The sequence below is a fragment of the Trichomycterus rosablanca genome, chromosome 17 (genome assembly GCF_030014385.1).
Source record: "Trichomycterus rosablanca isolate fTriRos1 chromosome 17, fTriRos1.hap1, whole genome shotgun sequence".
Taxonomy (NCBI): domain Eukaryota; kingdom Metazoa; phylum Chordata; class Actinopteri; order Siluriformes; family Trichomycteridae; genus Trichomycterus; species Trichomycterus rosablanca.
This window is the reverse complement of record NC_086004.1, coordinates 27910701-27936854: the sequence shown is the minus strand read 5'-3', so window position 1 is coordinate 27936854 and position 26154 is coordinate 27910701. Positions and strand designations below refer to the sequence as shown.

Genomic DNA, 26154 nt, shown 5'->3' with positions numbered 1-26154 from the left:
ACACTTTGGTTACATTCATGACAGGACAGGTAGTTACGGGTTACACAAGATTCATCAGTTCAAGTCAAACTCAGTCATGGACAATGTTGTATCTCCAGTTCACCTCACTTGCACATCTTTCTACTGTGGGAGGAAACCCACACAGACACAGGGAGAACATGCAAACTCCACACAGAAAGGACCCAGACTGCTCCACCTGGGAATCAAACCCAGAACCTTTTTGCTGAGAGGCGACAGCCGATTGTTTGTTTATTTATTAGGATTTTAACGTCATGTTTTTACACTTTTGGTTACATTCATGACAGGAACGATAGTTACTCATTACTCATTCACCTCCAATTCACCTCACTTGCATGTCTTTGGACTGTTGGAGGAAATCGGAGCTCCCGGAGGAAACCCACGCAGACACGGGGAGAACATGCAAACTCCACACAGAAAGGACCCAGACTGCTCTACCTGGGAATCAAACCCAGGACCTTCTTGCTGTGAGGCGACAGTGCTACCCACCGAACCACCGTGTCGCCCCCACTGAAAATAAAACTATGTTTAAAATGCTTTTTGACTAGGCTTGTTCAGACTTCTGTCTATAAGCCGTGGATAGGGGTTCTGCCGGGGATTTTGGGCCACATGAAAGAATATCACATTGGGTCCCATCACTCCAGGCCATGCCAACTCTGAAATTATGAAACTGTACAGACATGCAAAACTATTGTTTTACAATCACTGAGTCACAGAAAAGGAATAGTTGCATAAATTATTTCAATTCCAAGACTGTCGTGAAAGTTTTTGTAAGCTGTTAATATGTGGTGAAACAGTCCAGGGAATTTTCTTGCCTTGCAGACGGAGTTTCTCAAATAGGTTCCGGAATCCATTGGCTCAAATTGGCACCTACGTGAACAATGATCCGATTGCTTCTCTCTGCTGCTGCAAAATGTGTTTGTAAGCAGTGTGTAAAAAAAAATATTAACAGAACCAACCAAACCCGGTGGGAACAATTAAAAGCTGATGAGTATTTTTGTTTTCTTTAGTTATTTCTGTACCCGTGTTTACAGGAATGAGGTGTTTTAGATAGGACCTATTTGTCACTGTGTTGTCATTGTTTATTGTTCACTAAAAAAAGCTAAATATACGAAGTTTTAACATTTTACTTACAGTGTATCACAAAAGTGAGTACACCCCTCACATTTCTGCAGATATTTAAGTATATCTTTTCATGGGACAACACTGACAAAATGACACTTTGACACAATGAAAAGTAGTCTGTGTGCAGCTTATATAACAGTGTAAATTTATTCTTCCCTCAAAATAACTCAATATACAGCCATTAATGTCTAAACCACCGGCAACAAAAGTGAGTACACCCCTAAGAGACTACACCCCTAAATGTCCAAATTGAGCACTGCTTGTCATTTTCCCTCCAAAATGTCATGTGACTCGTTAGTGTTACTAGGTCTCAGGTGTGCATAGGGAGCAGGTGTGTTCAATTTAGTAGTACAGCTCTCACACTCTCTCATACTGGTCACTGAAAGTTCCAACATGGCACCTCATGGCAAAGAACTCTCTGAGGATCTTAAAAGATGAATTGTTGTGCTACATGAAGATGGCCAAGGCTACAAGAAGATTGCCAACACCCTGAAACTGAGCTTCAGCACAGTGGCCAAGATCATCCAGCGTTTTAAAAGAGCAGGGTCCACTCAGAACAGACCTCGCGTCGGTCGTCCAAAGAAGCTGAGTGCACGTGCTCAGCGTCACATCCAACTGCTGTCTTTGAAAGATAGGCGCAGGAGTGCTGTCAGCATTGCTGCAGAGATTGAAAAGGTGGGGGGTCAGCCTGTCAGTGCTCAGACCATACGCGGCACACTACATCAAATTGGTCTGCATGGCTGTCACCCCAGAAGGAAGCCTCTTCTGAAGTCTCTACACAAGAAAGCCCGCAAACAGTTTGCTGAAGACATGTCAACAAAGGACATGGATTACTGGAACCATGTCCTATGGTCTGATGAGACCAAGATTAATTTGTTTGGTTCAGATGGTCTCAAGCATGTGTGGCGGCAATCAGGTGAGGAGTACAAAGATAAGTGTGTCATGCCTACAGTCAAGCATGGTGGTGGGAATGCCATGGTCTGGGACTGCATGAGTGCAGCAGGTGTTGGGGAGTTACATTTCATTGAGGGACACATGAACTCCAATATGTACTGTGAAATACTGAAGCAGAGCATGATCCCCTCCCTCCGGAAACTGGGTCGCAGGGCAGTGTTCCAGCATGATAATGACCCCAAACACACCTCTAAGACGACCACTGCTTTATTGAAGAGGCTGAGGGTAAAGGTGATGGACTGGCCAAGCATGTCTCCAGACCTAAACCCAATAGAACATCTTTGGGGCATCCTCAAGCGGAAGGTGGAGGAGCGCAAAGTCTCGAATATCCGCCAGCTCCGTGATGTCGTCATGGAGGAGTGGAAAAGCATTCCAGTGGCAACCTGTGAAGCTCTGGTAAACTCCATGCCCAGGAGAGTTAAGGCAGTTCTGGGAAATAATGGTGGCCACACAAAATATTGACACTTCAGGAACTTTCACTAAGGGGTGTACTCACTTTTGTTGCCGGTGGTTTAGACATTAATGGCTGTATATTGAGTTATTTTGAGGGAAGAATAAATTTACACTGTTATATAAGCTGCACACAGACTACTTTTCATTGTGTCAAAGTGTCATTTTGTCAGTGTTGTCCCATGAAAAGATATACTTAAATATCTGCAGAAATGTGAGGGGTGTACTCACTTTTGTGATACACTGTAAATAATACAGAATAAACACTATGTAGTAAATAAAACAGAGAATTAACTTTAAAAAAAGGAATCAGTCCCAGACCTTAGGGTCTCCCTCTCTCATATACTACACATACTTTGAGTAGTCACTTCTGGGTGGCAGAATGGCTCGGTGGGTAGCACTGTCACCTCACAGCTAACAGGTCCTGGGTTTGATTCCCAGGTGGAGCGGACCGGGTTCTTTTTTTGTGAAGTTTGCATGTTCTCCCCATGTCTGTATGGGTTTCCTTTGACGTGCAAGTGAGGTGAACTGGAGATACAAAAAATTGCCCTGAGTGCGTGTGTGTTTGCCCTGTGATGAACTGGCGACCTCTCCTGGGTGTTTCCTACCTTTTGCCAGTGAATCTGACCCACTGCAACCCTGGATAGGATAAAGTGGTGGTAAAACAGACAATGGATGAATGAATAAAGTCACTTTGGGTAAAAGTGTGTGTGTGAGAGGGAATATGGGGACCACAGCGCTTTTACAATGGACACAAAGGGCGGCTTGGCGGCTCAATGGGTCGCACTGTCGCCTCGCAGCAAGAAGGTCCAGGGTTTAATCCCCAGGTGGGAGTTTGCATGTTCTCCCCGTGTCAGTGTGGGTTTTCCTCCCACAGTACAAAGAGGTGACTGTGTTTGACATTAAACTTGAACTGATGAATCTTGTGTGACGAATAACTACCGTTTCTGTCAGACACACACAGACTTACAGACCCAGGTGGGGCGGTCCAGGTTCTTTCTGTGTGGAGTTTGCATGTTCTCCCTGTGTATGCATGGCTTTCCACTGGGAGGTCCGGTTTCCTCCCACAGTACAAAGAGGTGACTGTGTTTGACATTAAACTTGTGAACTGACACCGGAGCACCTGGAGGAAACCCTCACAGACAAAGGCACATGCAAACTCCACATAGAAAGAACCCGGGAATTAAACCCAGGACCTTCTTGCTGTGAGTCGACAGTGCTACCCACCGATTCCCAGGTGAGGCGATCCGGGTCCTTTCTGTGTGGAGTTTGCATGTTCTCCCCAAGTCTGCGTGGGTTTTCTCTGGGAGCTCCGGTTTCCTCCCACAGTCCGAAGACGTGCAAGTGAGACGAATTGGAGATACAAAATTGTCCATGACTGTGTTTGACATTAAAATCCTAATTAATAATAATAATAATAATGGTATCTCCAATTAACCTGGCTGCCTGTTTTTGGACTGTGGGAGGAAACCGGAGCTCCTGGAGGAAACCCACACAGACACAAGGAGAACATGCAAACTCCACACAGAAAGAACCCGGGAATTAGACCCAGGACCTTCTTGCTGTGAGTTGATGTAGTGTGCCACCTTCAGGTGGTTTAATCGTGTGTGTGTGTGTGTGTGTGTGTGTGTGTGTGTGTGTGTGTGTGTGTGTGTGTGTGATTCTTCAATTGCAGGCTCTTTTTACCATCTTAACTTTTGAAAAATAAAATTAGTAATAATTTAGTTTTAATTATGTCAAGATAATGCTTACATGCTTTAGAGCAAAGACTTAATAGTGGCTACAATTGAGCTCATATAGAATTTTAATATTTCATATTTATTTGCGAAGTGGCATAGCAAAATGTCATTATGTGTTGGTAATGACGAGTCGCGGTAATGACAATTTTTACTTTTTTTTAGGAAAAAAACTAGCTAGGCCATGGATTTGCTAAAGCTAGTCAACAGCTAGTACAAGATGCACTTTAAATACATATAAATAATGTGTAAATTTCTCTTTTTTTGGTAAAGTACTGCCATACTGATGTTAATGGTAATGACGCTGAATAAATATACTCTATGATCAGGAGGAATACATGATTAAATTACTCAAATTTCCAGACATTAAAATGTAAATCTTCTCTCATGGCTGGCATGTGCTTCCTTGCCAGTCTTTGTTTCCATGGTTACAACATAAACAAGTGTTACCTTCAAATGATTCCCTACAGAAACCGTACACTGTTGCGGTAATGACGATAATGCTGGGGACAAAAATATGCATAGGTTGTACAAATATGAAAGAAAAATTACATTTTGTTTCTTTTTAAGTTATTATAAAACTCATATTGTGATTATTATAATAAATTGTTTTAAAGTTTTAAAGTCTGGGTTGGTGACAAGGCCAAAGTAGCAAAATATTGATGTTTAAATCATCATAAAAAATGGATATCATAATTATTTTGGTATGTAATTTTTTTCAGTGATGCAATGAATGATCTTTTTAATACCTAAAATATTTGTTTTGTAATAAAGTATTTTTAACACAAATTTATAACCTAGGGATGTAAAAGTTCCCCCAATTGAAGAATCACACGTGTATGTGATCCAGTCCAGGTTTTAAAGGTGCTTCTCTCCAGAGTAGCTGAATGTGTGTGTGTGTGTGTGTGTGTGTGTGTGTGTGTGTGTGTGTGTGTGTGTGTGTGTGTGTGTGTGTGTGTGTGTGTGTGTGTGTGTGTGTGTGTGTGTGTGTGTGTGTGTGTGTGTGAGAAACCGAACCTTGTTTACAGAGACAGAGCGGAGCTCCAGATAACAGCAGCTACACTTTACACTACACAGCTTATCAGATCTGATAAACCTGCTCAGTCTGATAATAACACACCGGATCTAAATCTGTACAGATCTGAGCATCGGTGTGTTTACTCCTCTCACTGTGTGGAGAATAACAGAAACCACTCCAGCCTCACTCACTCATCAGACCGAGTAAAAGACGAGGCGAAGCGAACAGGGCTGCGACTCCTGGATTCGTCCTGGATCTTATTTTCTTCGCCTGGGTGGGAATCTGTGTTCGGAAAAGTGAGCTTTTAATTCCAGGGGAAGAATTTTTCCAGCTCACCCTGGTGGTTAGCCGTTAGCTCGGGTGCTAACACGCAGGCTTCTGTGTTTGGACCGGCTACACTCAGGCGGCTAGCTCGCCTCAGCTAGCGCCTCCAGGAATGGAGTCCGAAGATGCGGGATTCCCAGATTACTTCCCGGATTCTGGATGTACTCGGATATACCGCGACTTGCAGGAATAACCGAGGGACGCGGGATATACGTAAACACGACACGACACCAATGCTGGAGTAAACGCGAGCTAACTCGGCTAGGCTAACGTTAACTGGACCCCCAGATAGAAATTCCTATGCGCACTGTGCTGCGTTAGCTAGCTCCTCAGTTAGCCACCTTGAACCGGACTTCATAGTTTGCCAGTTTGTGTATAATTTAATACGAACAGACCAGTTAGAACCAAGCAGACGCAAACGTGGGGACGTTTAAACTCATATTTTTTGTTTTCTTGAGTTATTTTTCTACCCGTGTTTACAGGAATGAGGTGTTTTACAGATGGGACCCGTTTGTCCCTGTGTTGTACTCTGCTGCTGTCTCTCTTAGTTCACTGCCAGTGGCCTCCTAATGGAGAAAGTAAGTAAACAAAACACTTAAAACGCACAAAAACATCTAAATAATCATACCTAATAAGAGCTCAACTTTGAATCCAATACTGCAGCAAATATTTAAGACACTGTTCCATTTTTAACCATATAGAAGCACTTTGTAGTTCTACAATTACTGACTGTAGTCCATCTGTTTCTCTACACACCTTATTAACCTGCTTTCATTCATTCTCAGCGCTGACGCTGACACTGACGTGGTGGTGGTGGTGTGTTAGTGTGTGTTGTGCTGGTCCACTCACTGTCCACTCTGTTAGACGCTCCTACCTACTTGGTCCACCTTGTAGATGTAAAGTCAGAGACGATCGCTCATCTATTGCTGCTGTTTGAGTCGGTCATCTTCTAGACCTTTATCAGTGGACACGGTGCGCTGTTGGCTGGATGTTTTGGTTGGTAGACTATTCTCAGTCCAGCAGTCACAGTGGGGGTGTTTAAAAACTCATACCAGCACAACACACACTAACACAACACCACCATGTCAGTGTCACTGCAGTGCTGAGAATGATCCACCACCTAAATAATACCTGCTCTGTGGGGGTCCTGTGGGGGTCCTGACCATTGAAGAACAGCGTGAACAGGGGTTAACAAAGCATGCAGAGAAACCGATGGACTACAGTCAGTAATTGTAGAACTACAAAGTGCTTCTATATGGTAAGTGGAGCTGATAAAATGGACAGTGAGTGTAGAAACAAGGTGGTTTTAATGTTATGGCTGATCGGTGTATTCTTCAGTTGTTGCATTAAGCAAATCTGAAACGCTCCCAATCTTCTTTCCCCGACTCAGAACAAGGCACGCTGGGAAAATGAATGTTTTTCACTGCGTTCAGAGGGAAGTGGGTATGTTTAACTTGAAGACGCACAGTAATCTTCCCATTAGGATTATAAACTGTCAGTGATAGATCATCACATTTGCATTTCAGCATTTAGCAGACGCCTTTATCCAAAGCGACTCACATTACAGTTGCAGTATACAGTCTGAGCAATTGAGGGCCTTGCTCAAGGGCCCAACAGCAGCAAGTGGTGGGGCTTGAAACAGCGACCTTCTGATTACTAGTCCAGAACCTTAACCACTAGGCTACGGCTTTTATTAGTCACTCAAATAAAAGGAAAGTGGAATTGTTAGTGATCAAGTAGGTTAGATTATTATATTTATATTAGTTTTATTACTAGAGTCTGTGGTTTGTGTTTTCATATTTTTTTTTACTTCGTTTGGACACCCCTGGTCTACAGCTGGTGACTTTTCTGTGTATAAATCGGGGTAGTTTGACCCCATCAACAGGCGTTACAGATCTCAGAAAGCAGATCACACATTGCCGCGTCATCCTTACAAACAAACATCCGTAAGGAACACTGGTCTTTTGCATAATCAGGCAGTAAACTTTAGATGTAGCTGGGATATCCAGAAAGGGCATCCGGCGTTAAAACTGCCAAACCAAATATGTTGGCAAATGATCCTCTGTGGTGAGCCCTAACGGAAGCAGCCGAAAGGAATCGTTCATTCATTATCTTGTCAAAAACAGGTTTGTGTGTGTGTGTGTGTGTGTGTGTGTGCGTGCTTCTGCTTATGTAAATCTATAAACCGAGGGTGTGTACGGGTGTGGTTTAGGGGAGGTGTTATTATTTACAGTTAAAGAGACGTCTGTGTGCACGCGCTCATGTGCTTGTAATGATACTTTTGTTAGAATGGGCACATTATTGGTATAAGTTTATTTCTTAGTGTTTTGTTTTTTTTCAAAGCACTTCTTAAATCTGAATCTGAATCATATATGACCGGGCAGTGGTAGCTGGGTGGTTAAGGTAATGGACTGGTAATTAGATGGTTGCCGGTTCAAGCCTTGCTACTGTCAAGTTGCCGCTATTGGGCCCTTGAGCAAGGCCCTTAACACTTAATTGCTGTTGGATAAAAGTGTCTGCTAAATGCCGCAAATGTAAATATCATTCATTTATCTACTCAGGTCTTTTTATACAGTACAGTATGTCCAGGTTTTACCACAAATAGACTTGAATAATAATAGACATGCCCTCTTTTTTATTGCGTGTCCGTCAGATCAGACAGCGTTTGAGTCGTAACGTTTGACATTTATAATTTTCTGATTCAAACAGACGTTGCGTAGTTTTATATATGGACCGTCTGAGAGGTTCCGTCGGTTACGAAGGTCAGAATTGTTTATCGTTGAAGATGTATAGTGTTTACGCACTGCTGACACCAAACTATTCGGCTTTCAGAACGAGTTCAGTCCGTCTGTAGCCTCCAAGCCAAGACGTCATCTGTTATGAAATGTATTTTTTTTTTTAGATGTTTGGTGCATTCTTTCCAGAGTCGGGTCGCAGGCGTAAACTATGCTGGGAATTCGGGAATCATCACTGGTGCGCTTGAAGGATTTGTTGTTCGGAGCATGATGAGTTGAATGCGTCAGGTTCTGTCCTAATTCCTAGATGGTTGTGAGATGGTTGTACACCGATCAGCCATAACATTAAAACCACCTGCTTGTTTCTACACTCACTGTCCATTTTATCAGCTCCACTTACCATAGAGAAGCACTTTGTAGTTCTACAATTACTGACTGTAGTCCATCTGTTTCTCTACATACTTTTTAGCCTGCTTTCACCCTGTTCTTCAATGGTCAGGACCCCCACAGAGCAGGTATTATTTAGGTGGTGGATCATTCTCAGCACTGCAGTGACACTGACATGGTGGTGGTGTGTTAGTGTGTGTTGTGCTGGTATGAGTGGATCAGACACAGCAGCACTGCTGGAGTTTTTAAACACCTCACTGTCACTGCTGGACTGAGAATAGTCCACCAACCAAATATATCCAGCCAACAGCGCCCCGTGGGCAGCGTCCTGTGACCACTGATGAAGGTCTAGAAGATGACCGACTCAAACAGCAGCAATAGACGAGCGATCGTCACTGACTTTACATCTACAAGGTGGACCAAGTAGGTAGGAGTGTGGTGGTCCTGTGGGGGTCCTGACAATTGAAGAACAGCATGAAAGGGGGCTAACAAAGCATGCAGAGAAACAGATGGACTACAGTCAGTAATTGTAGAACTACAAAGTGCTTCTATATGGTAAGTGGAGCTGATAAAATGGACAGCGAGTGTAGAAACAAGAAGGTGGTTTTAATGTTATGGCTGATCGGTGTATACATATACAGTATACCTAATTATAAGCAGCCTGTTGTTCATATTTATATACATAAGTGGAGTATTGTCCATGTGAAGTGGTTAAACAGGCTACTAGTTTCAGCTTACATTGTTATTAATACAATAGCATTATGTGTATCGCTGTCAGTTCGCCAAATGTAGTGAAAGAACTAATCCTGTAACTCTCCTTATCTATTTAACATTATTTCACGTTGAGGTAGAGATCAGTGAAAGGACAAAGGAAGAGGCGTGCATGACTATGCTGGTAGATCGAGTCGCCCAGTCTGTCTAAACACTTCCATGTTCACACCACTATGCAAACAGCGGCAGCTTTGATTGCGCTCCAGATCTCTTGTTTACATTTGATAACCTCATCCCGACCTGCTCGTGTTAGCTTTAAGGTAAGAGGCTGTAAAAGGCTGCCGGCTCTCCAGAACCGCGTCAATCATTGATCTGACTGTTTGGAATGGAGGAAAACATTAATGATTAAATACTACAGCAAATAATAACGGCACGTGCTTGATAAAAAGCGTGCATGCTATTCTGGACGCCTCGGTTATAGTCATCAACAGAGTGCTGGACTATAAAGACAGAGATCACATCGTTCCTTAATTTAAACAGTTTTCCTGTATTTTGGGGTCGCATACCTAATTTGTCCCTTGTTTTTATGCTGGATACCCTTCTTCAACGGTCAGGACTCTCACAGGACCACCACAGACTAGGTATTATTTAGGTGGTGGATCATTCTCAGCACTGCAGTGACACTGACATGGTGGTGGTGTGTTAGTGTGTGTTGTGCTGGTATGAGTGGATCAGCGTCCACTCACTGTCCACTCTATTAGACACTCCTACCTGGTTGTTCCACCTTGTAGATGTAAAGTCAGAGACGATCGCTCATCTATTGCTGCTGTTTGAGTCGGTCATCTTCTAGACCTTCATCAGTGCTCACAGGACGCTGCCCACGGGGCGCTGTTGGCTGGATATTTTTGGTTGGTGGATTATTCTCAGTCCAGCAGTGACAGTGAGGTGTTTAAATCAGCATCCACTCATACCAGCACAACACACACTAACACACCAGCACCATGTCAGTGTCACTTCAGTGCTGAGAATCATCCACCACCTAAATAATACCTGCTCTGTGGTGGTCCTGTGGGGGTCCTGACCATTTGAAGAACAGCATGCAGAGAAACAGATGGACTACAGTCAGTAATTGTAGAACTACAAAGTGCTTCTACATGGTAAGTGGAGCTGATAAAATGGACAGTGAGTGTAGAAACAAGGAGGTGGTTTTAATGTTATGGATGTTAAGGATGTTACCTTCCTAAAAGGCAGCCAGAGATACGATAATATTTGATAAAGGTTCACAGGGTTCAGAAGCTAATCCTGCACTGGGATGTTTGCTGCAGCTTCTGTGGGTTACCGCATGGCACCGTCAAGAGCCAAATGTTTACACATATTAAAGTGCAGAAAAAAGCTAAACAAATGTACTGAGCATGATCACATAGCAACACGGCGTCTGAAATAATAAATAAATAAATAATGCCTAATACAATAAATACAAAAAATGAGCTACGTTAGGGCTCACGATACTTTCCATTTGTCCCAGAGGCCGTGGCTGGCTGTGATCTGGTTTAGGAAACTGGAATTGAGGTTAAAAACAAATTCGATAAGGGGTCACAGGGTGCAGAAGCTGATCAGGGGCTGGAATGTTTTGCTCCCGTCTCAGCGGTTTAACCACAAAGCAATGCCAAATGTTTACAGAGTGAAATCCTCATGCGACTCGTACAGATGCGCCTAGCATGACGCGGTGCTGATGTTTTTTCTACACGGGGAAGGTGGATCGCGCTCGAGACGTGGATGCAGGAGCTCTGCCGCCTGTCGGATCCGTGACCGCCGGGGTTAAAAGTCAAACCCAGTTACACACGCTCCACAGACTGCTCGCTCTCCCAATCAACAGAACCGAGTCTGTTTTGCTAGGCACGGTGTTTTTAAACGTTCTATTTTAGAGCGCGCGCGCTCGGCCCGCTCCCTTGACGGACGGGAGGGATCGGGAAGGGTTGTCTGCAGTTTACTTGGAAACATGGAAATTTTGTGGTGCTGAAACATGAAGGGGAAAACTAAATTACCCCCCCCATACACACACACACACACACACACACACACACACACTCCTTACCCGGCGCTGACCGAGTTATTGATTTAACACAGGCAGCACACATGTAAGCAATCCCCCCCCGAGTTACGTATACAAACACGCCGAAGTGATTAGAAATGTAATATTCCTGTTCCTGGACTTAATGGCGGCTGTTTACGCTCCCAGTGTTTTCAGCACATTCACCCAAACAAGCTGCACACCAGCTGTGAAAAGTCCTCGCTGTTTACCGGAGCTCCGGCGACCGCAAACTACAACAGAGGAGGCCGGACGGATCCGGACAGGCCCGTGTTTATTTAACGATACCGGGCCAGGAGTATGTCGAACGCCCCTCTGATAGGGGAGCGTGACCAGATAAGTCCTGTCCACTGCTAAGAGGAGAACAAAATCGAGCCCAGAGCCGTGTTATCTCTTTAGACCAACGCTGCTAGTACAACCGCTCGACTGCTTTATGACAATCGTGGTCATGATGGGTACGATGCCACCCAAAGAAGTGGGTGCAAGGCAGGGATGCGCCACAGGGCATCAGAAGATACCAGAGCTATTACAGTACTTGAAGAAATGTATGTATAGTGATATTTTTTTTTTTTGGGACAGTGGTAGCTCAGTGGTTAAGATACTGGACTAGTAATCAGAAGGAAGCTAGTTCAAGCCCCACCACTGGCAAGTTGCCCCTCTTGGACCCCTGAGCAAGGCACTTAACCCTCAATCAGTAATAATTGTAAGTCATTAAGAAGGATTGTCGACTCAAATCCAGACTCTGATATGCAGCCACTGTTGGACCCTTGAGCAAGACCCTTACAATGGCTGACCCCAGCTTCCAAACAAACTGGGAGATGCTGAAAAAAACACCTCCTTGTTTCTACACTCACTGTCCATTTTATCAGCTCCACTTACCATATAGAAGCACTTTGTAGTTCTACAATTACTGACTGTAGTCAATCTGTTTCTCTGCATGCTTTTATAACCTGCTTTCACCCTGTTCTTCAATGGTCAGGACCACCACAGAGCAGGTATTATTTAGGTGGTGGATCATTCTCAGCACTGCAGTGACACTGACATGGTGGTGGTGTGTTAGTGTGTGTTGTGCTGGTATGAGTGGATCAGACACAGCAGCGCTGCTGTAGTTTTTAAACACCGTGTCCACTCACTGTCCACTCTGTTAGACACTCCTACCTACTTGGTCCACCTTGTAGATGTAAAGTCAGAGACGATCGCTCGTCTATTGCTGCTGTTTGAGTCGGTCATCTTCTAGACCTTCATCGGTGGTCACAGGACGCTGCCCACGGGGCGCTGTTGGCTGGATATTTTTGGTTGGTGGACTATTCTCAGTCCAGCAGTGACGGTGAGGTGTTTAAAAACTCCGTCAGTACTCATACCAGCATAACACACACTAACACACCACCACCATGTGTGGTGGTCCTGTGGGGGTCCTGACCATTGAAGAACAGCATAAAAGGGAGCTAACAACGCATGCAGAGAAACACATGGACTACAGTCAGTAATTGTAGAACTACAAAGTGCTTCTATATGGTAAGTGGAGCTGATAACATGGACAGTGAGTGTAGAAACAAGGAGGTGGTTTGGTTTTAATGTTCTGGTTGATCAGTGTAGAAGTAGATATGATGAATAAAGCCGTTCCTCTTCTCCCCCTGAGCTGTAGTTCTATCAGAGCTTTTGTTAGACGTATTTTACTGGTTTGAGCTCAAACTTTAACATTTTCTGCTCCTCTGTTCCAGTCTGTGGTCCGGGCATCGACATCGGAAATGACATCAGCGAATTCAAGAAGCTGGAGAACTGCTCGGTGGTGGAGGGCTACCTGCAGATCCTTCTCATCGCCAACAAATACAACAACCAGGAGGTCTTCCGCACCCTCAGCTTCCCCAAGCTGACCATGATCACCGACTACCTGCTCCTCTTCCGCGTGGCCGGCCTCGAGAGCCTGAGCACGCTCTTCCCCAACCTGGCTGTGATCCAGGGCCGCAGCCTGTTCTACAACTACGCCGTGGTCATCTTCGAGATGACCAGCCTGAAGGACGTCGGACTCTACAACCTGCGCAACATCACCCGAGGGGCCATCCGGATCGAGAAGAACCCGGAGCTCTGCTACTTGGATTCCGTCGACTGGTCTCGCGTCATGGACGCGCACCACAACAACTTCGTCTCCGGGAACAAGCCGCACAAGGAGTGCGGGGACGTCTGTCCGGGGAACATGGAGGGCTGCCACAAAACCACCGTCAATAACAACGTGAACTACCACTGCTGGACTTCTACTCACTGCCAGAAAGGTAAGAACCGCCGCTAGAGTAGACGTTTTCTGCTGGATGCTTTGGGTTTGAAGGTTTCAGGATCTTAATATAATATTTAAGAACATGAGTCAGTTCCATGATTAAATTGTGATGTTAAATAGGAAAATAAAGTATAATTAATTGTAATACACACAGTACTAGGAGTTATTTATCATCCAAATTGTTCCTAAAAAACTGGACACGCCACACTCTTTCGAAAACGTTTATATTCTGTATTAATTGGGGATGTAATAACGGTACATAAAGGTGTCGCTCGATTGTTTCAGAGCTTTGGTAATTGTAGTAATGCTTTATAACCCGTCTGTGTGATTTTAGTACGTTGAACTGACACCGTACAGCGCGGGTGTCCAAACTTTTCTTGTTGGGGGGCATATAGAGTAAAAATTATGCAAACACGGGGCCACAGACTCTTTTAATAAAACAAATAAAAATATAACACAGCTACTTGATTACTAACAATGACAGTTCCTTTTTATTTGAGTGATTAATGATCTATCGTCGACAGCGTCGTGTGAACGGGATGATTATTATACTTCTTTAAATTGAACGTACCAGCGCGCCTGAAATCTACTTTCTACTTTCGGCGTCTGGTTTTCATTTCCCTGGAGGCGCCGTGTTTATCCAAAAACTCTGAAACGTTAATGTTGGTGCAACGTTAATGTTTTGAGTCGGGGAGGAGGGGGGGGGGGGGGGGGGGGGGTTGGAGACGCGGAGAGTTTTAGATGTGTGATAGACACACCCAGAGTTCGAACAGTTCAAGGTGTTTTTTTTAAAACCTGCTTAATAGCAGGACGACTTTAATTTTATTTATGAATCGGGACCGCGGGCAGTCTTACCAAACTTTGCAGCAGTGCTCGACCGATCTGAAGATTTTTACCACCGCTACGTATTTATATAAAGTTATAATTGCTATAATAAAGTGCTATAATTTGAAACGCTGAAAAAATGATCAAACACCAATCATTTTTGGCAAAGAGGACGTAATTGTCAATTCCCCACTTGCATAAATACCAAAAACTATTGAAACGTAGTGGAATTAATGGGCTGAAGAGGCACAACATCTCCCTTTGTGTACCGAAAACTGGTAAATTGTCTCTGACAAACCCAAAATTGCAAATAAATTACACATGTACACATTTATAAATATAATACATTTATGAGACCTATTTACGTTTGACAATAACTTCAAATATTAGAATTTTTTTTGAGAAAAGTTGGGCCGCACTGGATGCTGGACTTGCCGCTGAGGAAGAACTTTATGCTCCCGCGTTATTCAGTCGGAATATCGGTCAGAATAAGGCGTATCACTAGGCAGCATTTTGAGGCGTCTAAGAATTGACACGGCTCTCTCGGGAGCGTGCGGAGGAAAACTTAAAACCTTTTGTATGTAGAGAACGCACAAGGTTTTGAGACTCGGATTTGACTCCGATTGGCTTAAAACGTAATTGTGAATCACTGTATGAGAGTCTGTATGTGATGTGACGTACCTTGTATCTTTATTTTTTATTGATTGTCAGTTATCGCTCTCTACCTGATTCTCCAGTAAACAATCTCAGGATGGGAACGGACTCGTACATACTCGCTCTGGAGTTGCGTCTTTCATATTGAGGCTCTTTCAACATCGTTGGGCAAAATACCAGTCAGATTACCTGCTGCCTCCCAAACCTACACAGGCCATCCATTCCACCCAGCATACGGGGCCAGTTATGATCTCCTGCACTCTTATGGCCTTGGCAAACTGGTGGATCAGCCGTAAGCTGCTGATTTTCTATGCTGACTCGAGGAACATGTGCTTGTTCTCCTGATGTCTCGTATAGATTTTGGAAATAAGAGCACTTTTATGTTCAGTGTTTTTATAGTCCGTTTATTGCTCGGTGGAACTTGCTGACCAGAGCTCAGCCCGGCACTAGTGTATCCGTCTCTGTCCTGCACTCTTCTCCTCTTACACTCGTTCATCACTCCGGTTTACGTTTATATTTATTTATAACTTTTATATGAAGTGACGTACAGGTGCAGCCCGAACATGAAGCCTTTACAGTTGCTTACAGTAATACACGTGCTGCGGGACTCGCCGTGAATCCAGAGCCACGCCCTTTACACCGCCAAGTGCACCGCTGTAGGATTTGTGGAGCCTGAATGTTCACTGCACTGCTTAAAAGATGCAATAACTGCACAGGATAACCTGGAGGAATTAACATGTACAAACTACAAAGCATTTTCTAGACGTGGAAATATTCAGCAGGTTCACGTGAAAGTCGTGAAACTTTTCGAGATACACAGTACGAATCCTGAGGCTTAAACCTCGTTCTATATTGATCTGGATTGGTATTTTATGCTGGAAATGCTACTCGTGCTGCCTGAGACTTTATACCTATAAATAATCAATATATAAATAATAAAAACTGCCTGATGCGAGTAAACAGTTGCTGTCTGGATGTGAGTATCGGACACGGATCAGCTGTTAGTCACAACAAGCTAACACGCAACTGCTGGGACTCAGGGTTTGAATCCGCCACATTTAGACATGATTTGCTGTGTCTGGGGGAGGGAGGGTGGTGGTCGAGGCCCTGTGATGGACTGGTGTCCTGTTAGTGTGTTACTCTAATGCGCCCAGTGATTCCAGGGCAAAATCTAGGTACCCATCTTGCCATTAGAAAGACCAAGGTGTAAACATGGCATTAAACAACAAACAAACAAACAAACAAACAGTGATTTATATTATATTATATTTATATTATATAATTTTTATTATACTTTATAATGTAATTAAAGGTTTGGAGACGTGAGGATAATAATAATGACTTAAGCCGTAGCCTAGTGGTTAAGGTACTGGACTAGTAATCAGAAGATCACTGGTTCAAGCCCCACTACTGCCAGGTTGCTGCTGTTGGGCCCTTGAGCAAGGCCCTTAACCCTCAATTGCTCAGACTGTTTACTGTAACAGTACTGTAAGTCGCTTTGGATAAAGGCGTCTGCTCAATGCCGAAAATGTAAATGTAAATAATGTGCAGAAGTGGGTTTAGAAGTTAAATGTGCATTGTGTGCGACCATGAACGAGTCCAGTACCTTAAATCCAAATCGTGTGGACCTACGTTCTCAAGTGTTGGAACCCTGTAGTGAATAAGGAATAGATATGATAAAATAAGATAAAGAATCTTAATTGTCGCTGTACAATGAGATGTTGTTTGAAGCAAGCTTGTAGATGCTTAATAAAGGTAAATTATATAACAAGTTAAGCAGTTAAGCCACAAAATCTAGTAAAAGGGACAGTTACAATAATAAAGTGTCTGGTGTTGGAGAGATATTGCACAGAACCATTATTTAACAGTTATATATTGCACTAAGTGTGTGTGTGCAGTCACAGCTAAGACAATTGCACATAAACAGGTCATATACAGTATAAAATGTAAACAATCAAGATCAGATCAGTGGAATGTATTGCATTAGCACTATAGTCATATGCGGTGTATAAATCTGGTCAATTTAGGACACGGCAACATCTCACCAGAACAAGTCCAGATCGGACGTACGGAAAAGTGAGAGTCAGGACCAAAAAGACGAGGTTCAGGGTACGAGCGAGTTCTCAGGAGTTTTAGAAACATCCATCATACGAGTCAAACTCCAAGCTTCCAATCTTCCAACTTCAAGAAGATGAATTAGCGGCGGAGGGGCGCTCACAGACACCCGGATCATCGCTCATCAATCATATCAACAGGTACCGACTCCACAAAAGGGAGCACAAACAAAAGATAAACTCTCACGCTCGGCGGGACGAGTAGAGGAGGTTTGTTTCAGAAATAAACGCAGATGTGCAGAGATTATTATTTATTTACATTTGTAGGCTGGTGTAGGAGCGTTTATAGTGTGTTCTTCAAAGCAGAGAACAATAATAATAATTAAATAAACAAATTTTAACAGGCACATAAACAATGAATGTATACACGAACACCCCCTTGTGGAGGCTTTACGTTACATCTTGTAAACCACAGTAGGACCAGATTGCCACCATTGTCATTACTCACTCACTCACTGTGGCACAAGGCACACATTCCATCGCAGGGCAGACACACACACACACACACCCATTCACCTATAGGGCAATTCAGTGTCTCCAGTTAACCTGACTGCATGTTTTTGGACTGTGGGAGGAACCCACACAGACAGAGGGAGAACATGCAAACTCCGCACAGAAAGGACCCGGACCACCTCGCCTGGGGATCGAACCCAGGACCTTCTTGCTGTGAGGCAACAGTGCTACCCACTTAGCCAATGGATTATAGAGCCATTTGGGTGACGCAGCGGTAAAGCCCACTGCTTTCGACCGGTCTCTTATCTGTCGGCTGGGCGCCATCTAGCGGGCACGACTGGCAGTGCCTGCAGCAGACACGTTTCTGCTAGGGTGGGATGACCGGACTATGTGGGCGGGGTCTTCAAACGCTGTGTAAGGACCCTGATTGGCGGATAGAGAGGCGTCTGTGCAGAATGTATGGGTGGAAAAGGGTTCCGTTAAAGACTGCACGCGGGTCGGAGGAGGCGCGAGCAGCAATATACCACCTCAACTGCAATCGGGAGTACGCTAAAATGCATAAATAAAATAGAAAAAAAACTGGATCCATTTTCTCTTGTGTCTCTTGGACTGCCAGGTCAGTACTTGGGTCATCTGGTAGAACTTTCACCAGGTTTATAGTCTCATCAAAATAAATATAACCGCATTTTAGACTGTTTGGACGAGCAGAACAGATCAGATGAAGATGAATTTGGGATTTTTTCCTGTCACTACAAACGTTTCCACCGTGGAGAGCGTTTCTCTTTGATTTATAGTGAGCAGAACGTCAGAACTTAATCTTACGGGTTTAATATTTCATCCATATTAGTGTCTGCAGTGCTGAAGACGAATAAATCGTGCAGTATGAAGCTATTTCCATCACGAATGCGAAGCGTCACGGGATGTGTTGTTCACGTACGCGCTGGTGTGGAAGTTCGTACGTGTTGTTGAGCAAATAAAGGTAGCCGGTGAGTTCCCAGGGAATTTGGCGTGTCGGCCGAGATAAGACGGATCAAGACGCGAGCCGTTTCGCTGACGGGCGCGGTCATGACATCATTCTGTCCAGTACCGTTCCTAATTCCATCCGTAACGCTTCATCGTTTTAGACTTCATCAGACAGCACGTCTCCTCACGAACCTTTTCTGCTTCTGGTTTCATCCAAATCTCACGGATAATAAATTGGTGTTTTTAAATGTAGCCAGATTCAATAATCCGTTTCGTCTTCGAACCCCGTGTCCCTCGAGATGGAGCCGGCGCTCGTTCGAGATCTAAACCACCAGAGCCGGATCAAAACACGCCCCCTCTGACACGTGTCCAATCTGTCGCCGCTTCTTATCACCTGCCAGTGTTACAGGTGGTACAGGGAGACACGCTAAGCCCTATGTGACCCCCCCCTTCCACTTGTGCAGGCACCTGGACCAGTCCTAGAGATCGTATATCTGAGAGGCAGTGGGAAGACCTCTTTTGGCCTTCCCTCCCTCGGACACAGCCAATTGGAGATACAAAATGACTGTGTTTGATGTTAAACTTGAACTGATGAATCATGGGTAAGCAGTATCTACCTGTCCTGTCATGAATGTAACCAAAGTGTGTAAAACATGACGTTAAAATCCTAATAAATAAATAAATTAATGATCCAAAGTGACTTACAGTTGAGACTGTATACGTTGCAAACAGGGTTAAGGGCCTTGCTCAAGGGCCTAACAGTGACTAACTGGTAGATTAACTGGGGCTTAAACCAGTGACCTTCTGATTACTAGTCCTATACACTAATATACCGTGGAGGTTGTAGCCTAGCGGTTAGGGTACTGGACTAGTAAGCAGAAAGTTGCTGATTGGGCAACACACCCCCTCTGACACGTGTCCAATCTGTCGCCGCTTCTTATCACCTGCCAGTCTTGGGTACAGGGAGACACGCTAAGCTCTGTGTGACCCCCCCCCTTCCACTTGTGCAGGCTCCTTTATCTGTCCTGGAGATCACACATCTGAGAGGCAGTAGGAAAAGACCCCGTTCGGCCTTCCCTCCCTTAGACACAGCCAATTGTGTTTGTCTAAATGCCCGACAGGTCTGTGTCGATGCTGTGATTCGAGCTTCGCTGCCCCGTGCTTAAATATCAGCGATGATTGATTTCCCCTGGAAATAGCCAGGATTTGTTTACAGGTGAATCAGACCCACCGTGACCCTGACCAGACTAAAGTGGTTGATGAAAATGAAATAAAATTATGCATGATGCTGTAATGAACTGCATATTATACAGTACATTCCTATTAATACTGAACGTAGAACGTAGCAGGCGGTGACGCACATGAGGCCGAATCGTGCATGTTTAAAGACGTCCTTCATTGCTCTGCTCCCAGTGCATCATGGGATGTTACTATGGAGCCCGGTGCCTCTCTCTTGAGGGGAAAATCTGTTAGCGGTTCCTTTTTCCTTCTATGTAATTACCTTGTTTTTCTTGGGCGCAGATGTTTCTTGAAGGGCTTGTGGTGGTTTCCCGTCAGCCCGTGCAGCCTTTCTTCTCTGTGTGTCTTTAATTACCCGCTCAGCTCCACACCAGTAACGCACCATGAGTGCACGTCTCGGCCCAGTTTAGATCGGACCGAGCCGAACCGGACGAAGCTTCTTCAGAATCCCGGCGATCTTTAGGGTCGTGCTGTCGCCTACGTCTCTGACTAGCTGGTTAGTAATGGACAGATGAGCTTGCTGGTTGGGTGGGGGTGGGTGCACTATATATATAACACTTGTTTCTACACTCACTGTCCATTTAATCAGCTCCACTTACCATATAGAAGCACTTTGTAGTTCTACAATTACTGACTGTAGTCCATCTGTTTCTCTACATACTTTGTTAGCCCCCTTTCATGCTGTTCTTCAATGGTCAGGACCCCCACAGGACCACCACAGAGCAGGTATTATTTAGGTGGTGGATCATTCTCAGCACTGCAGTGACACTGACATGGTGGTGGTGTGTTAGTGTGTGTTGTGCTAGTATGAGTGGATCAGACACAGCAGCGCTGCTGGAGTTTTTAAACACCGTGTCCACTCACTGGCCACTCTATTAGACACTCCTACCTAGTCGGTCCACCTTGTAGATGTAAAGTCAGAGACGATCGCTCATCTGTTGCTGCTGTTTAAGTCGGTCATCTTCTAGACCTTCATCGGTGGTCACAGGACGCTGCCCACGGGGCGCTGTTGGCTGGATATATTTTTGGTTGGTGGACTATTCTCAGTCCAGCAGTGACCGTGAGGTGTTTAAATCAGCATCCACTCATACCACCACCTACATAATATCTGCTCTGTGGTGGTCCTGTGGGGGTCCTGACCATTGAAGAACAGCATGAGATGGGGCTAACAAAGCATGCCGAGAAACACATGGATTACAGTCAGTAATTGTTGAACTACAAAGTGCTTCTATGTGGTGATCTCTAACGGTAGCATCCGAGAGAAGGAGGTCATACAGCAATTCTACTCAACATTGTTCAGCCACTCATGAGGATCTGGAGGGATTCAGTCCACCAGAATAACGCTGGACTCTGATCTAATGTTTACGTCACACGGTCAGGGCGGTGTAACGTAAAGCAGAGCCGCTCGTGTACAACACGTAGTACTGAACAGCTCTCTCGGCGGTGTGTGTTGTTCAGCTGAAGTGTGAGCGGCGCAGCGGGAGGCCCGGAGGAGGCCGGGGGAGCAGCGAAGCTCTCGCCGCTTAATGAGCCGTTTCTGAGTGATCTCATCCGTTCCACGTCAACACCGGAAACGTTCGGCGCGGAGATTCATGTGTGCAGCCTTGTGTTAATCACCGCCCGCTCGGGCTGGCCTTCCTCACGCCGGGCACCGGGATAGTGGCACGTCCTGTCGTCCTATAGTGTCTGTCTGTGCCCAGCTTCTGCCCACATTCTTCATTAAGCTCTCTCTCTGCGCTCTCCGGCTGGTGTTGTGTCTGTGCCAGACTGAAGGTCAGAGCGACCGTCTGACACCACGCGCTGGTCCTGGCGGAGGAGACGGGACAGAGTTCGTCTCACGTCTGTGATCAAATGCGCTCGGGCCGCGTGTAGCTACAAGCCTGATACAGTCATCCAGAAGTATGTGAGAGATTATTAAAGCCTCGAGTCAGTTAGCCGCGGGAATCTAAATGCGTGTAGGGATTTTCTCCACTAGCGGCGACTTGGCGCTTCAGTTTGATGGGATGTATCGTCTCGTCTTAACATTTTCTGCTGATGTGATGTATGTTTTAAGTAGCTTTAATAATTTAACTTTAATATCTAACTGTATCCTGCTCCAGCGCAGATAAACTGGAGCAAAGGCGCCGCCTGTAAAGAGACGGGCTGTGTTTCAAACTGCATGTGTTTTTCTCCCAATTTAGTTTAGTCAATCTGTCTTCCGCTGCTGGTGATCCCCAATTTTTGCACTCGAGGTGGGTATATTGCTGCTCACGCCTCCTCCGACCCCTGCGCCGCCCTTAGCGGAACCCTTTTCCACCCGTGCACTCTGCATAGGCGCCTCTATCCGCCAATCAGGGTCCCTACACAGCGTTTGAAGAGTCCGGTCATCCCGCCCTGCGGGCACTGCCAATTCTGCCCGCTAGATGGCGTCGAGTTTCGAACCGAGGAGGAATATCCCGCTGCGCCACCTGGGCGCCTCAAACTGCATTCCGTTCAGCACTTCCCTTCCGCCTAAACAAACACTGTTTTGTGTCGTTTACGGACTCCACTGAACCACTGGGTGCAAAGCATCCAATCCATCGCCGGGCCTCAGACACAGCCGATCGAGTCTGGATGCAGATTCGAACCCTTGATCCCAGCGGTAGTGGCCTTGCACAATTTAGCAGACGCATTTATTCGAAACGAGGGCGGCACGGTGGCTAAGTGGGCGGCACTGTCGCCACACGGCAAGAAGGTCCTGGGTGGAGCGGTCCGGGTCCTTTCTGTGTGGAGTTTGCATGTTCTCCCCGTATCTGTGTGGGTTTCCTCTCGGAGCTCCGGTTTCCTCCCACAGTCCAAAGACGTGCAAGTGAGGTGAACTGGAGATACAAAATTGTCCACGACTGTGTTTGATATTAAACTGGAACTGATGAATCATGGGTAACCAGTAACTACCGTTCCTGTCATGAATGTAACCAAAGTGTAAAACATGATGTTAAAATCCTAATAAATAAATAAATAAATGATCCAAAGCGACTTACAATTGAGACTGTATACATTGCAAATAGGGTTAAGGGCCTTGCTCAAGGGCCCAACAGTGACAACCTGGTAGATGTGGGGCTTAAACCAGTGACCTTCTGAGTACTAGTCCCATACACTAATATACCGTGGAGGTTGTAGCCTAGCGGTTAAGGTACTGGACTAGAGAGCAGAAGGTTGCTGGTTCAAACCCCACCACTGCCAGGTTGCCACTGTTGGGCCCTTGAGCAAGGCCCTTAACACATTAGGATTTTAACGTCACGTTTTACACTTTGTTCTCCAATTCACCTCACTTGCATGTCTTTGGACTGTGGAAGGAAACCGGAGCACCCAGAGGAAACCCACACAGACACGGGGAGAACCACTGTACTGCCCCCCCTTAACACTGAATTGCTAGATGCCGAAGATGTAAATGTTACCGCCACGCCACCCCAGCGCCCTGCCTCCGATTTCCAAATTTACATTTTACATTTTCAGCATTTAGCAGACGCGTTTTATCCGAAGCGACTCACAGTACTGTGACAGTACACAGTCTAAGCAATTGAGGGTTAAGGGCCTTGCTCAAGGGCCCAACAGTGGCAACCTGGCAGGGGTGAGGCTTGAACCGGCAACCTTCTGAATACTGGACCAGTAGGCTACAACGGCCCAAATCTAGGCAAATGTTTTCCCCTGATAATATTTGAGTTATATTTATAAATGTGACTATCAAAAAATGCAACAAAGTCGCTCACCCGGCTTTTATTAAAAATAAAAAACGTTTTAATTGAATGTAGTTTTTAGTCGTCGTCTCTACAGGCTAAATCTCCGATGCTCAGATTGCTTACAGATGTCTCCTGCCGCGGTGAAGCAACGTCTGACAAAGAGCCAGTGTGTGGTGGCATTAGAACTGAACGAGGGGGAAAACCGAATCTCCGCGCAGCCGCTCGCCCGACAGACCTGCTCCATCATTCGGCAGGAATGCGCGTGTGAGAACCATGGGGGCGAGGAGGCGGGCGTTTTGGGTGGAAATGACGGGGGAATGGGTGCGGAGGGCAGAGCGGGACCGTATCATCAGGGACTGTTTTCGTTGAAGCGGCGGATTCCAAACTTCTGCCCGAACATGTCAGAAATGGTCTCTCGCTCGCCGCTGCTTAGGAACAGGAAATGCCTCCGCTTTGTGCCTTTGATGTCGGGTTTCAGGGTGGTCATGGGGGTAAGGAGGGTGGGGGGTAATGAGCGTTCGGGAGGCGGGCCAAGGTTAAGCCGAGCAGACGACACATCGGGCCTTAAAGCATGATGGATTAGCTGAGCTGGAACACGACGAGCTGCGAGTCTGAGCATCAGCTTTTGTCCTGCCAGCTTGTTCGTCCAGGGGTCCGACGGTGACGTGCTGGCGCCAGCGCTCCCTCATTAGCTCACGTTGTACCAGTCACGTAAATGATGTGTTTTCCGTCGTGTGCGCCTCAGGTACTTTACAGTCATCCACCACGGGGCGTGTCTGCACCCCAGGTATTAACCTGCTAATAGACCTAATGCAGGTTATAGTTTAATGTCTTAATCCTGTCGGAATTTAATCTGTCAGTGAAAGTCTTGTGATGATGAAGCTCTCTGGATCTCATACGCAGGTTAAAGCAAGTCCTTCTGAGGTGGATTCGAAATGGTTCACCAGCTTCTGGTTTTCTACTGGTTTAAGCAGTTTGTCGTCTAAACCAGGGCGTCCAGTTGTATAGTTTAAAGACCAGGACTAACTGATTAATGAGGTGGAATCAGGTCCAGCTTCCCTTTGTTTGGTATCAAAACTGCAGCCCCACCAGCCTAGCGATGCAGCAGTCAAGTTACTGGACCAGAAATCGAAAGGTTGCTGGTTCAAGTCCAGTACGCGGTGCCAGTTTGCCCTCGTCGAGCCCCCGAGCGAGGCTCTTGACACTCAACTGCTCCAACTGTGTTTGGCATGGTCGCTCGGTAGCACTCGCCTCACAGCAAGAAGTTCCTGGGTTCGATCCCCGGGTGGGGCGGTCCAGGTCCAGGTCCTAGGCTGTCTAGGCTAGGCTTAGGTTAGGTTAGGTTACCCCATCGTAAGTGGAAGACGACCTGTAAAACTGGACAGCCATGTTTCGATCTACAGGGGAACCTGGATTTAACAGACTAAAAGGGAAGCACTGGTCAGTAAAATGTGATTGTTTGAAACAGCGAGGGTTTTTTTTTTTTCATTGGGGTGCATAAATATACGAAAACACATCACTAAGGTACATAAAAGGATCTTGCACGGCAGAAAATACAGTGGAATCTTGATTTAATGGACCTCCGTTTAACAGATTTTAGATTTAAACAGTAAAACGAATAATGTAAATATGTAATTATATATAAACTTGGTGTTCTGTACTACTGGGGAGAAATTTTGATTGCCATGTGTGGTGGAGTTTTTTTTTATTTTGCCATGATCGTATAGTGGTGACTCTTTTAGTATCTGTTGTTCCGAGTCTGAAGCTCTGCTGGTGCAGAACTAAGCACTGGAACTTGCAAAAATGAAGCATAAAACACAGAGAAAAAGGCGAGAACGAAGCTAGTGGACAATTACTGAACTACTGGTCTCTGCGCTTCTTACAGGAATTTAAAACAATCGGACCGGACGTTCGGTTTTCCGTTAATCAGAAATCCGTTAAATCGAGGTTCCTCTGTATTTTCAAATGTCAGCTGTGCATCACCTGGCACATCGGGACCGGTCAGTGAAAAGCTCTGACCATCATTTCCTGTCTCCTCCGTGCCTGCCGCTCGTGAAGAGGAGATCAGTCCTGCTGTGTGGAGCCTGCAGGCGACCGTACGTGAGGATTCAGCCCACGCTTTTAACGGCTCGTTCATAAAAACTGCCGGCATGCGGCTACTTCCTGTTTACCAGCTTATCCGCTGCAGTGGAATCCAAACAGTCGCTGAGGGGGTGAAGGAGGGGATTTGTGTCTTTGTGCTAGAGTTTTGTTTTGTTCCTGACCACAGTGCAGACACAGAGAGAGGACGGACGGTGCGAGGTCTATTACAAATCAGCTGTAATTGGCTGATGTTTACGGGGGTCCAGTCGGCACCCGTATTTAAATTTGCTTTTTGTGGGCACTGAGT

General features: G+C 45.5%; 1 protein-coding gene across 1 annotated transcript in view; it reads left to right on the top strand.

Moving 5' to 3' along the window:
* The first annotated feature begins 5366 nt into the window (after positions 1 to 5366).
* igf1rb (insulin-like growth factor 1b receptor) overlaps positions 5367 to 26154 on the top strand; it is an 80999-nt gene continuing 60211 nt past the window's right edge. Inside the window, exons 1-2 of the mRNA XM_063013003.1 lie at positions 5367 to 6203; positions 13269 to 13817. Coding sequence (XP_062869073.1) covers positions 6110 to 6203; positions 13269 to 13817 — 643 coding nt within the window. The 5' untranslated portion in view covers positions 5367 to 6109. The remainder of the gene's footprint in view (positions 6204 to 13268; positions 13818 to 26154) is intronic.